This window comes from Zootoca vivipara, chromosome 1 (genome assembly GCF_963506605.1).
Source record: "Zootoca vivipara chromosome 1, rZooViv1.1, whole genome shotgun sequence".
In the NCBI taxonomy this organism is placed as follows: Eukaryota; Metazoa; Chordata; class Lepidosauria; order Squamata; family Lacertidae; genus Zootoca; species Zootoca vivipara.
The window spans coordinates 52,213,451-52,226,563 of NC_083276.1; the positions used below are offsets into that span (position 1 = coordinate 52,213,451).

At 41.4% G+C, this 13,113-nt stretch overlaps 1 protein-coding gene across 2 annotated transcripts in view; it reads right to left on the bottom strand.

The window, feature by feature from the left end:
• Nucleotides 1-751: 751 nt before the first annotated feature.
• Nucleotides 752-13,113, bottom strand: part of ALKBH3 (alkB homolog 3, alpha-ketoglutarate dependent dioxygenase) — a 30,939-nt gene continuing 18,577 nt past the window's right edge. For both annotated transcript variants that reach the window (XM_060274728.1, XM_035116032.2), the window contains exon 10: nt 752-13,013. In XM_060274728.1, the coding sequence (XP_060130711.1) occupies nt 12,921-13,013 (93 nt within the window). In that variant the 3' untranslated portion in view covers nt 752-12,920. The remainder of the gene's footprint in view (nt 13,014-13,113) is intronic.

Sequence of the window (13,113 nt, forward strand, 5' to 3'; positions counted from 1 at the left end):
CTTCTTATCCACATAGTGACTGCAAAATCACAGAGTTTTGGAAGACAAAGTGAATGTTTGCTTAGAAAATACCTGGACTGAGCAGACAAGAAATAAGCAGGATAAGAAAAGACTTTCATATTCAAGAAGGGGTGTCATCTCCTGGAATCATTATGTCCTTGCAAAAGTGGCAACACAGCTTTTCGGCAGCCTTTCGAGCTACAACTGACTTCTGTGGTGGTGGTGGTGGGAAGATATATTAGCTGCCAACAGGAGAAGAAATTAATGATTAAAGTTCCTTGCTACAGCTTCTCAGGTTGACCTTAGGTTCAGGATCAATGGCAAGCTATTTTTGTTGGAAATACAGTTAAGTTAACAAAGTAATGATAACCCCCCCACTCCAAAATGAAATAATTATTTATGCCTTGAATGCATTTCCTCATGAATAAATTCTATCGATTTCCATGCGATTTAGGAATGTAGATGCAGAAACTTAGGCTGCAATCCTATACATACTTAATTGGGAGTATGTTCCATTGAGCTCAATGGGATTACTTCTGAATAGACATATATATGATTGCACTATTAATCTCTCAAGTCAAAGTCCATGAGAAAAACATCGTCAGCTTTGATCTGAAATACAGCATACACTTTTGTTGACATGTAAGAAAATTTGCAGCTCATAGACGTGAAAGTAAGTATTCCACAATGGTCCTTACTCTAGATTTTAATGGAAAGCCTTAATTCATTTTGGAATTCAAGATATAGGAACTGATCCAAGTAACTATTATAGGAATGCCCAATGGGATTTTTTTTTACCTTTCCCTTTTAACTGCAGGCTTTCGGAAGGAACAACTACTTTGAAATTCCTTTCAGTTTCAGAAGACAAATGCTATGCAAAGAAGGGGAACTGCTGTTCAGGAGATAAACAGCCAAAACCCACTTTGGACACATGGCACTAGTCAGGTGACTAGCCAGGTTTCTCAAGCAAATTCACCAGCAGAAGATGCTCATGAACATTATCCATTTCCTGTTGTTTACTTCCAGCATTTAGCAGTTTAAAGCATCTTTGAACAGTTTATGGGGTTTTAAAAATCAAGGCTAGCTTTCTGAAGCTCATGAAAGTTACGTCCTTTCTTTTGAAGACAAGAATGAAGCATTGCTAAGCAAATGCACAGATTTACCAATGTCTGCTTTCATAGAGCAAACCCTATTATTTAACACCGCTGAGCATTTCTGTCATGTTGGACTGGAGCTGCTACAGAGAAAGGGCTCAACAAGAGCAATTTTCCTCTTATATAAGCAGATGTTTGACCTGTCTTAGCAACAGACCTATCAGGAAAAAAATTAAATACTCTGCACAAAGCACATTTGATTTCTAACCCATAATTAAATACTAATCATGTTCATTCTTCCCCTTCTACCCTCCCCTGTTTTTCCTCCATCTGGGTTGAGCCTTACCATTGTGATATTAAATGACTCTGGATAATTTTCTGTTGAGTCAGGGTACCATCACCTGCATGAAAATAAAAGAGATGCAATTCACCAAGCAATGGGACTCTATTTGTGTCAGTTTGGCCCATGTGGAAATCCCCTCTGAGCCCCTTTGCAACAGAAGCACACAGCAGTTGGGGCCAGTGGGTTTTGCCCAAGGAAGCCTAAATGTTTGATGAGACAATTCAGTGAAAATATGCAATGATGCAATCTTCCAACTTGAGCTTGCAAAGTGCACTAGTGTCTAAATTTGTTCCCGTGGCTTAAGTCATTGCTTTAATCTAGATCCCTTCTGGTATCTGGAAATGTGACACCTGACATATAGATGACTGATATTTCATGCCATGTGGTTGCTCCAAAGCAAGTATATTCCTTGCATAGAACAAATTCAATATAGCATATACATACAGACCATGGCTGGCCAGGATTGGAGGAGACAAGCATTCACCCCTTGTCTATATCTGGTAATGTCTGAAGTGCTGCATGTTAAATAAAATTGATAACTGGTGTTAGGGCTTCTGGCTGCTTTGCAGTTCAGAGCTATGCAAGTGTCCAGTTTGTTAGCTTTCCTATGCAGTTTTTGAAGAAGTTTTTAAAAGAACAGAAAGACAGGTTCAAACAGCAAACAATCTCTGAATTCTGCACTATCCTGAGAGTCTGGCATGGTGCTATTGGGCTGAAGAGCTATAATATCAATCTAATTGTAAGGCTTGTTGCCTTGTATGTTTAAGATTCTTAACAGTAAACTCCGTAATTTTGTATGCAGAAGAGTTGTCAACATTTTAATGAAATGGCTCTAGAGAACACATCTGCAAAGCAATTTTATTTAAACAGAGAACTTTATTTGAGGCTATTGAGAAGCAGTTTTTAATGGTAGGTAACTAGGGATGCGTCAAATGTTCTCAATTCTTTTTGTTCGTCAGTTTGAGCGTACTGTAATGCTTTAGCGCAACAGATTTTTTTTAAAAAAGTATTTATTTGCTGTATTTCTACATCACCCTTCCTCCAAAAGGAGCCTAGGCTGATGTACAACAAAAGATAACACAAACAATGCACATCAATAGATAAACACATACAAAGTACCAAAAGTATCTCTAAAATAATAAAGTCTTTATAAATGACTTGGATGAAGGAATTGAGGGGATGCTCATCAAATTTGCAGACGACACCAAACTGGGAGGGGTAGCTAATGCCGCAGAAGACAGAATCAGAATTCAAAATCACCTTAACAGGTTGGAGAACTGGGTGGAAGCTAACAAAATTAATTTCAATAGGGAAAATGTAAGGTTCTGCACTTAGGCAGGAAGAACCAGATGCAAAGATATAGGATGGGGTACACCTGGCTTACTAGCAGTACATGTGAAAAAGATCTAGTCTTGGTCTTGGTGGACCATGAGACTGCATCAACAGAAGCATAATGTCCAGGTCTAGAGAAGTAATAGTACCACTCTATTCTGCCTTAGTCAGACCACACTTGGAATACTGTGTCCAGTTCTGAGCACCACAATTTAAGGAGGATGCTGACAAGCTGGAACATGTGCAGAGGAGTGCAACCAAGATGACCCAGGGTCTGGAAACCAAGCCTTATGAGGAACGCTTGAAGGAGCTGCGTATGTTTAGCCTGGAAAAGAGGAGACTGAGAGGAGATATGATAGCCATCTTCAAATATCTTAAGGACTGTCACATGGAAGAGGGAGAATGCTTGTTTTCTCCTGCTCTGGAGGGTAGGACTTGAACCAATGGCTTCAAGATGCAAGAAAGGAGATTCAGACTAAACATTCGGAAAAAACTTTCTGACAGTAAGAGCCGTTAAGCAGTGGAACAGACTCCCACAAGAGGTGGTGGACTCTCCTTCCTTGGAGGTTTTTAAACAGAGGTTGGATGGCTATGTGTCATGGATGCTTTAGCTGAGATTCCTGCATTGCAGGGGGTTGGACTAAATGACCCTTGGGGTCCCTTCCAACTCTATGTTTCTATGTTGCAAACAGCAGGGAGGACAAATTTCAGTGGAAGGGCATCAAATAGTCAGGATGCCACCACAGATAAGACCCTGCTTTGCATGCCCAAACCATGAATCCTAGTGGGGAAGATACGGAAAACCCCACTCCCACTGATCATAGGGTTTGAGTAAGCTGATATTGGAGGAGGCACTACTGCAGATACTTGGATCCTAAGCTGTTTATGGTTTTATAAGCCACTACCAAAAACTTGGATCAGGCCAGTAGCACATTGCAGCTACTGGCTACTTTTAGGATTGGTGTTACATGCTCCCATCCCACTGCCCCTGTTAATAACTGGGCAGCAGCATTCTGCACGAGCTGAAACTTCCAGGCTGTTTTCAAGGATGGTTCCACATCAATAGCCCAAACTTCAGTGGTCCAAACATGAGGTCAATACACCATGGTTTGATATCCCATTCCAGAAATGGCCATAGCTGTTGTAGCTGGAAATAGGCATGCCTTGCCATCAAGGACACCTGAAAGTTCCTTCAGGTGGAATGCTATCCCATCCAGAACAGCCTCCCAGATTTCTGCTCATAAGAACTGCCTATCCAAAGCACCTCCAATTTCAGCTGGATTCAGTTGCAGTTTATTGACCCTAATTCAGTTTGCCATTGCCTCCAAACACCAGATTCATGATTCAGAAAGAATGGAGAGCTAGAACATGCTGATAACATTGTATTCCAAATCACTATGTGACTCCAATGATCTGTTTCATATACTGTATAATAGTATGGGAACAAAGATGGAACTTGGAAATTGCCATGGGCGCAAAATGAGCCCATAGTAGGTAGGAGCATAACCACTGTGACACAGTAACCCCAACCCATAGAGTGATTCCAGGAGGATACTGTGGTCCACAGCATAAAAAGTCAGAGATAGGTGTACTCTCTCAATCCGTCGATGGGTGAATTAGTTGTAGTACAGATCTATTTCAATTTGGTTCCAGCAGCACAAACAGCCTCCTCTAATTAATTTTATTTTTCATAACTGAATATATCATTTTTTTCTGAAACGGAGCATAATTAGCAGTGATTCCATTTTAATATCTCAGCATGCCAGTCCAATCCTTTTGTGTACTTCAGCACCAATTAATGGATTTATTTCAGGGGAGAATGTGTCCTGTTTACTTCAGTTGCTATCTGCTTGCAATAAAAAATTTCAAGGTTAATCTGCCCCAGAGGTAACAGGATTTTGTACACTCTCCTTTCCATCATTTTTAGTTATTCCAGCCTTCTTTCATTTTTACATAAAAACTGATCATTGACCAACAACCCAACTCTGACAGGTTGGCATTAAAATGCACTCAGTTCAGAAAGCTTTCCATACAATACTGTTAACATTGCAGCAAAGCCGTTCCAAAATGTTCCATCAGACAGAAATAATGTGGTGTTTCTAGGCTATAAAACACTTCACTCTAGGAAAATGTTGTCTCCTTCAAACCTCCAGATCAATCATGTTTCAATAACAAACAGGCACACTTTTATGGAAGAAATATTTTGTGGCAGTTGGGAGATAGTTGTGTCAAACTGTCTACTGCATCTATTTTACCAATCTAATCTAGGGAAAATTAATTGAATCTAGTGGCAAAGAGAGAAGTTAACACCCCCCCCCCAGTTCAATATGATGGAACGTACTCATAGTCCTCCTTTCGGAAAACATCTTAGGATATAGGGTAAACTTATATAGTTACATTTTGAGTTACATTTCTCCCCACAAAAATTGATATAGAATGAAAACGAAATCCTTGTAAATGTTCCTTTGAGTGTTTTGAAAAATTGGTGAGAAACAAATGCACCATATAAATAATAATCTATGTCAGGGGTCAGCAAACATTTTCAGCAGGGGGCCGGTCCACTGTCCCTCACACCTTGTGGGGGGCCGCACTATATTTTGAAAAAAATAATAATGAACAAATTCCTATGCCCCACAAATAACCCAGAGATGCATTTAAATAAAAGCATACCTTCTACTCATGTAAAAATGCCAGACAGGCCCCACAAATAACCCAAAGATGCATTTTAAATAAAAGCACACATTCTACTCATGTAAAAACACGCTGATTCCCTGACCGTCCGCCGGATTCAGAAGGGGATTGGGCCGGATCTGGCCCCCGGGCCTTAGTTTGCCTACCCATGATCTATGTCTTCCTTGTGGACACTTCTGGAATGCTGACCCTTGCTCATGGTAGCCCGCCGCTTCTAGCACCATTTATATTTTGGATGAATTTCAAAATTGGAATAATCTGTACAGAAATCAGCATGAGGGGCAGTTGTGAGGTGTGGTACGATAAAGAGGGCTTTAGTTTCCTTCCAACTATGATTCTAATCTATATTAAACCCCTTCCACTGAAAAGGGGGGGGGAGGCAGAAGATGGGCACTAAATGGCATTTGTGTGCTGAATATATATGGCAGTGAAGTCTCTATTCTTTTTTTAAAACATCAATTAAAACCAGTAAAAGCAGTACATGATTATGCAAGTGGCAGTATCATAGGATGAGTGTTTCCTGTGCAGAGACAAAGCTGAGACGTTTGTTTCTGAACAATGAAAATGAAATGTTTCAGTACAGACCCTGCCACAGCAAATTACTGATATATTTCAGTTCATTTTGCTGACAGATGTCAGAGTGAATAGCAGCTCTTCTGCTAAACCATCAATGGCATGCTGCATTCTCAATAATTCAGGGCACATGGTACAAGTCTACCTCCAGCAAACAGAAGCAATTGGAACGGGTTTTTTAAAATCACGTTGTATTTGAACATGATTTTAAAATAAAAATTAAAAGGTAACAGCTACATGAAATAGCGCCTTCTGAATCTGGATTCCCTTGCAGCCATGGACCAAAGCAGTCATTTTCATTCTGATCAGCACTACTCATTCATTTACAACACTTACCATCTCCACCCACTTCCAAAGGCTTGAAAGAGCTTAACATATAGTTTTCAAGTAAGCTCTCAACTAGGAAACTCCCAGAACCAAACACGCTTAATTCCAGCAGAACTGCATCAGTTGTCATCAAATCATCCTCCACTTGGTCCATAGTTTCATACTTTGCAACTAGCTTCAAGACTGTTCTGTAACAGTCAAGCATGGCAAGACATTTATTTTACCCCACTGAATTGCATGGAGGAGGAAAATGGTGAAAATGAACTCCAGAAAGCGACCAAGGATGTCTTCTTCCTCAAAATTCTGGTCTTGACTGTTGCAGAAGCCCCTAGTCAACAGTATGAAATAGGCAGAAACTGACATGTAAGCCCATTAGAGTTATAGGGAAATGTTTCATCCTTGTTCATAACTGAAGTTAGAATCCAAGTTTAACTTTACAGTATGCCAATTTTAGAATTAGTCAAAAAATAACTTTTGCATAGGACTGTGCTGTGCACCTAACCTTCTGCACAGCATTTCCCTCTCTCTCTCTCTCTCTCTCTCTTTGATGGTATTAGCAGTAGCAGTCATTCTGATACTGGATTTCAGTAACTTTCCAGGCAACGATACTGCCCCATGACTGGAGCTATATGCCTGCTCTTTCTTAGTGTTGTTCTTCAGGCAGGACAGAGTAAAGATGAGCCTTACACTGTCTGGTAGTTTAGGGCAACATCTTTCAAGGACTAAAGTTGAACTGTTGTTGTTTAGTCATTTAGTCGTGTCTGACTCTTCGTGACCCCATGGACCATAGCACGCCAGGCACTCCTGTCTTGCACTGCCTCCCGCAGTTTGGTCAAACTCATGTTCGTAGCTTCGGGAACACTGTCCAACCATCTCGTCCTCTGTCGTCCCCTTCTCCTAGTGCCCTCCATCTTTCCCAGCATCAGGGTCTTTTCCAGGGAGTCTTCTCTTCTCATGAGGTGGCCAAAGTATTGGAGTCTCAGCTTCACGATCTGTCCTTCCAGTGAGCACTCAGGGTTGATTTCCTGAAGAATGGATAGGTTTGATCTTCTTGCAAAAGTTGAACTACATCCTTTGAAATAGTCCCTTTAAAAGGGGAAAATAGCTCAGCCCAGTCAAGTACTTCCTCAAAGAAAGCTTTATTGCAAAGCTAATGCTGGCCAGCAGGAAAGAAGAGACAAACACAAATGCCAAGCTCAGCTTCAATGTAATCCTTTTAACAAGAGCAAGAGATTCTTACTCCGATCAAACAAACACTCTTATCTCTGTGCTAGCAGAGAGCCAGGAGCTGGCTGGAGATGTGACAGTAGGGGAAGAGCAACGTGTGTTCAGGTGAACCAGAGCAAATGGCACATTGATCAAGATAGAATCAACCCTCAGCCCTTCTTGCTGGAGCCTGCACAACATGAACTATCCTGACGGGAGGAAACAGCTATCGCTGAATGCAATGGACAAAATATTTCCCTCGCTCCATGTTGTGTGGGACCATTTTCTTCCCGTTGCCTTGTCAGCCTGCTTGAGAAAAGCAACTAGCTCCAGAACAGGCAGCTCTCACAGCAGAACATTAAACTGAAGTGGAGTTTGACTTGAAAAAGCTACCCAACCTGGGTCTCCCAGGACCAGCTCTACCTATAGGCTTCCAGTTCTGAACATGACATTGACCATCCTCCACAAGCTCAAGACACATAGAGCCAGTTCTCTGATGTCGATCACAGGCTATAGGGTTGTCTCTTTTATATTTAGGGAGCCTTCAGCATATGCTTTAACCACTGGTTTATCTCTGCTGTGCATTTCGTGGCTAGGCAATACAGTGGTTTGCTACACTATTAACAACTAGCAAAGTGCCCATTGTTATGATGAGCAGAGGATGAAGGGAAGGTTTATATACTGTCAAGACCTGCAGAGTGGAGAGGGCTGGGAATCCTCTGCAGAGAGATATTGCACTCTTACACAATCTCTGCCAGTGTAAGCCTGGCCATCTAGCACCAAGAACAGAAAATAGGTTTTACTCACACAGCGTCTCAAAAAAAACCCCAAACAGCACATGGGGGGCACTTCTCCATATGGGAGTAACCATTCAGTTTTATGGGAGAAAAATAATGGGTTATATTTGGTGTCACTTCTGAAGCAATACCGTTAGATCTCTGCTTGCCCCCTTTTTTCTCAGTGGAAAGGTCAAGCCTGAGTAACGAAGTGTTTATTTAGCAACAAACAAATGCAGCAAAAATCAGCCCCAGCTCATATGAAAAATCTTGGGACACAGAAATTCACAGAAGTGGTTTCGGCTTGAACGGGTGTGGCAGTGGTCCACAATTGAAGCAAACAAAATGTGTTGCTATAGAAACAGGGCGTTTAAAAGTAGCACACACACACACACACAAAATCACACCAGTAAAAGAGCTTCTATTTCCAAGCTGAAAATGTTTATGACCAGAAAAGGCAAAGTGAGTGATCAATGTGTTTAGTTAAGCAAATGCTGATAGTACTTGATTATTTTCGGCTGCACGGGCACTCATCATCATCATCTGTCATTCTACCATTCATAGGGGATGAAATATGCTGCCTTGGGCTAGGCAGTGCTGTGTTTTAGTTAGTTCTAGCGCTCCTTAGCCTCTTTTCTGCCATGGTACTTGCAGTAGCACATCAGGTGACTTGGCCAAATTGATCACTCAGGCTGTACTCTGAACAAGGTTAACAGGAATGGATGGAATGGTGCCAGCCTGGCAGTTTGATAAAAACACATGAGTGATTTCAAAGGAATTAATCTGATAACACAAATGCTTGAAAAGCAAGAGGAGCAGTGGTAGTGGTAGAGAAGCTGGAGAACTAGAAAGTCTGGATTTACTACTTAGAACAAAAAAATACCATGAAGCACCTCAAAGTGGCTTCCTTTGCTACAGAATCCATGCCTTAGTATGAAGCCTTAGCAAAGAGCCATTGCTTCTTCTGTGCTTACAATGCCGTTTTCCAATTCCTGACCAGCGGGACATATCCTTGTGTGTCGTCTTGTTGGCCTTACAACACGGCTTCAACAAGAACAATCCCTGAAAACTGATCAACCACACAAGGAGAACTGTGGGACTGTTCTGCTAAGTGGGCCACACAAACACATTCAATTCTACAGTTTGAAGCTATAAACTCTGAATAGATACATCTTGTATCAAAATGTCATGTTTCAATTTGGGGCAATGAAGAATCATGATAGCATTCAGAGACAGATGGGCTTTAGAATTTAAAAGAACTAAAAAAAACATCATTGTGTACAACTTAATTCTTATTCTAAAGCTGAAACAGTCAAGAGCCCTTGACAGATGGCAACTTCTTACAAAGTTCCTTCTAGGAACACATCTTCAGTGGAGTGTTTCTTGCAAGTATGACATTTTTATCTTGCACAATATGAACAGCATACACAACTCATCCATCAGTTTAATCTTTAATTAATGGAAGGATTTTGTATACCTCCAATTCCAATAAATTCTTGTTTAAGCAAATTGCCATAGAAACAGCTGCAAACTATATTTGAAATAAACAACTGGAACTTTTCCCATTTCATATATAGGTTACAGTTCTCATTAAAATAATAAAGCCTATGTTGATTGCATATCTTCATGCACAGTGCCTCAGTCCCAAAGGCAGCATTTGAAGGAAGACTTTTAAAACCCAATGTGTGGTACCAATATAGAAAGCAATGATGTGGGCTATGCTTCTTGGTGGCAGCTCAGTTTACAGTGCTCAGGGGATGCTCACTCTAATGGGTAACCTATGACCACTTAGATGCTGTTGAGACTAAAACTCCTATCAGCCAAAGCCAGCATGGCCAATAGTAGAAGAGTTTGGATTTGATATTCCGCTTTATCACTACCTGAAGGAGTCTCAAAGCGGCTAACAATCTCCTTTCCCCTCCTCTCCCACAACAGACACTCTGTGAGGTGAGTGAGGCTGAGAGACTTCAGAGAAGTGTGACTAGCCCAAGGTCACCCAGCAGCTGCATGTGGAGGAGCGGAGATGCGAACCCGGTTCCCCAGATTACGAGTCTACCGCTCTTAACCACTACACCACACTGGCTCTCAGTGTAGTCTAATAACATTTGGAGGGTTATAGGTTCTCAATCCATGCTATAAGTATGGAAGAGTTGGGACTTAGACATATTCAAGAGTTTTCCCCCTATTGCAAAGGGTAGGCTCAGGGGGCAGAGGACGAGGCTGATTTTGATAAAGCATCTCCTCCTGTCATGTTTTTTATCCCCTCCCCAGGCTGCATTGCTTATTTTAAATTAGCCAGGCCAAACTATGTAACATACATACTATCTAATTTAGCCCCTAGTATGGACACTAAAGCAATCCTTACACCAGGGTAGTGAGCAAGGTGCTCTCCAAATGTTGTTGGACTGAAACTCCCATTATCTCTGACCCTTGGCCATGCTCGCAGCAGCTCATGGGCATTGTAGTCAAAACAACCTCTGAAGGGCTTCAGATGGGTGAACCCAGCCCCATAAGAATGTGGGGTGAGGCATAGGGACCATTAGGGGAAAGAACTGACACAAACGAGCCTTGGATCCTAAAGCTAAGAGTTCATAGAAGGAATGTTTCCTGTCCCAAACATCCCCAGAATCCCATTCACTGTTCAGGTGGGCCCTTGAACCTCCTTTTCAGGATTTCCTTCCATAGAATCTTCCTTAAGGTAAACTAATAATAGTCATAGATCTAGCCTACAAGTACTGCTGATTCAATAATTACTGTGGACAGTATTTAGGCAGGGGTAATGCACAGCCGATGAACAACTAACACCTATAACCACAAGGCAGTAAGGGAAAAAACCTGGATAACTTCATTGCTACCATTGAATTGGTAGTGAAACATACCCCTAAGCAGCAGGAATAGATCAAGGCAAGCATAAAGTAGGTTGGAATCTGCAGGCAGATTTCCAGGTAATCCAAAGATCAGGAAGGGTTTCTGACTCGTCATGGTAAAAAGCCTTATTTTCACCCTAAGTGAAGTTACTGAAATCAAGAAAGCTTTGGGAAACAGGAGACAATTTACCTGTGAAAGGGTATGTATGTAAGCGCAGGCACTGAAAACCAATTCCTAGACTGAGTATGTACTCAGATCACTTTGTTCTGCAATTCTATGTCTGGCACCATTTTGCAACTGGTTCTCATTGGTGGCACTCAGGGTTCTATTGGCAAGCAAAGCAAGATTCTGCAAGAATAAAAGCTACCTGCCCTGACTGGTCTTGGTGGATCATTCCCAAATCTTACAACCTGCCAATTATGTGTTGCCTTTGAAAAGTATACTGAATGGACCCCGAGAACAGGGTGGGAAGCAATGCTTTAAAGATAAGCAGCATAAACCCTTGCTTCCCCCAAACCACTATGGAGCTGTGTATTCATTCCACTGCTGTGTGAGATGCATTTCAGTGCAATTAGGCAATTCTTGCCACTTAGCAGCATCTTCAATGCCAGGGTACTCCGAGTAGACATACTGTACAGAGGTTTTTTGAAGAATGTGCTGCAGGATGCTCCTAGTAGAGGCCAGGACACTCTCCAAATGCATTAGAATACATTTGAGAATAAAGTTGGGATAGTAGGAATTTTTCAACAATGTATCAATTAACAATATGGAGAGAACCAGTATACAGTACATAGCACAGGGCTCTGAAGACAGGGATACAGTTTCCAAATTCTATTACTGGGGCATTTAATGGTTTCAGGAGTCAGTTCTTCATACAATGGTACCTCGCAAGACGAATGCCCTGCAAGACGAATTTTTCGCAAGACGAATGCGTCTTGCGATCTGATGGTGACTCGCAAGACGAATTGGTTTGCAAAAAATTCATCTTGCGAATCACGGTTTCCCATAGGAATGCATTGAAATTTAATTAATGCGTTCCTATGGGGGAAAAAAGAAATTTCAATGCATTCCTATGGGAAACTGCGATTCGCAAGACGAATTTTTCGCAAAACGAATTGACTCACGGAATGAATTAAATTCGTCTTGCGAGGCACCACTGTACTGTGCTCCCATACACTTCAGGTTTTTGGGAGACAGGCCTTAGGTGTGCTACTGCAGTACCTCAAGTTGTGCTTTGATTATTCCCTCTGGGGTTAACTGAGAAGATTCTTATTCATATAACCAATTTTTATGTAGCACAGTACAAACAAAAAGCCCAAATGTAGTCATTCTCCTCTGTCAGGAAAATCCTCTCAGCTTGCCTGAGGGAAAACTTTTTAGAAGTGGTGCTTGCAGATTAGCAAGAACTCAAGATATTTGATTCAAACCAGTCATACTAAAATTAATGCTCTACAGGGAAATTTGTTTTTCAATAAAACAAAAATTGTTTACCACCAAGCATACACATTAGCAAACAGTACAGTACTAGAAAAAGGCATCACTCATCACTGGGAACTTGCAACTGTTACAGGCTCTCATTATAGCAGCCTCTTTCTTCTCTCCCTTCAAATGCTGGCATCATAATACTGAACTGAAATCAGGCTTGTCTCACCCAAACCAGCATTAATCTCTGGCCTCATAGCAAGAGCACAGTACCACAGAACATTTCATTCATGTGCGCATTGCCTCAGAGTCTGAATACATTGTCCTAAATGTCAGATTTACACGGGCTTCCCTGGAGTGATATTCCTTGGGTACGCGATGCTGAAACAAAGAACCAAAACAAAGTTAATATGCTATCCATACACAAAACTTTACTGTTAAGTATATACAAAAATATCCATATTCTTGCCTATCTCACAAC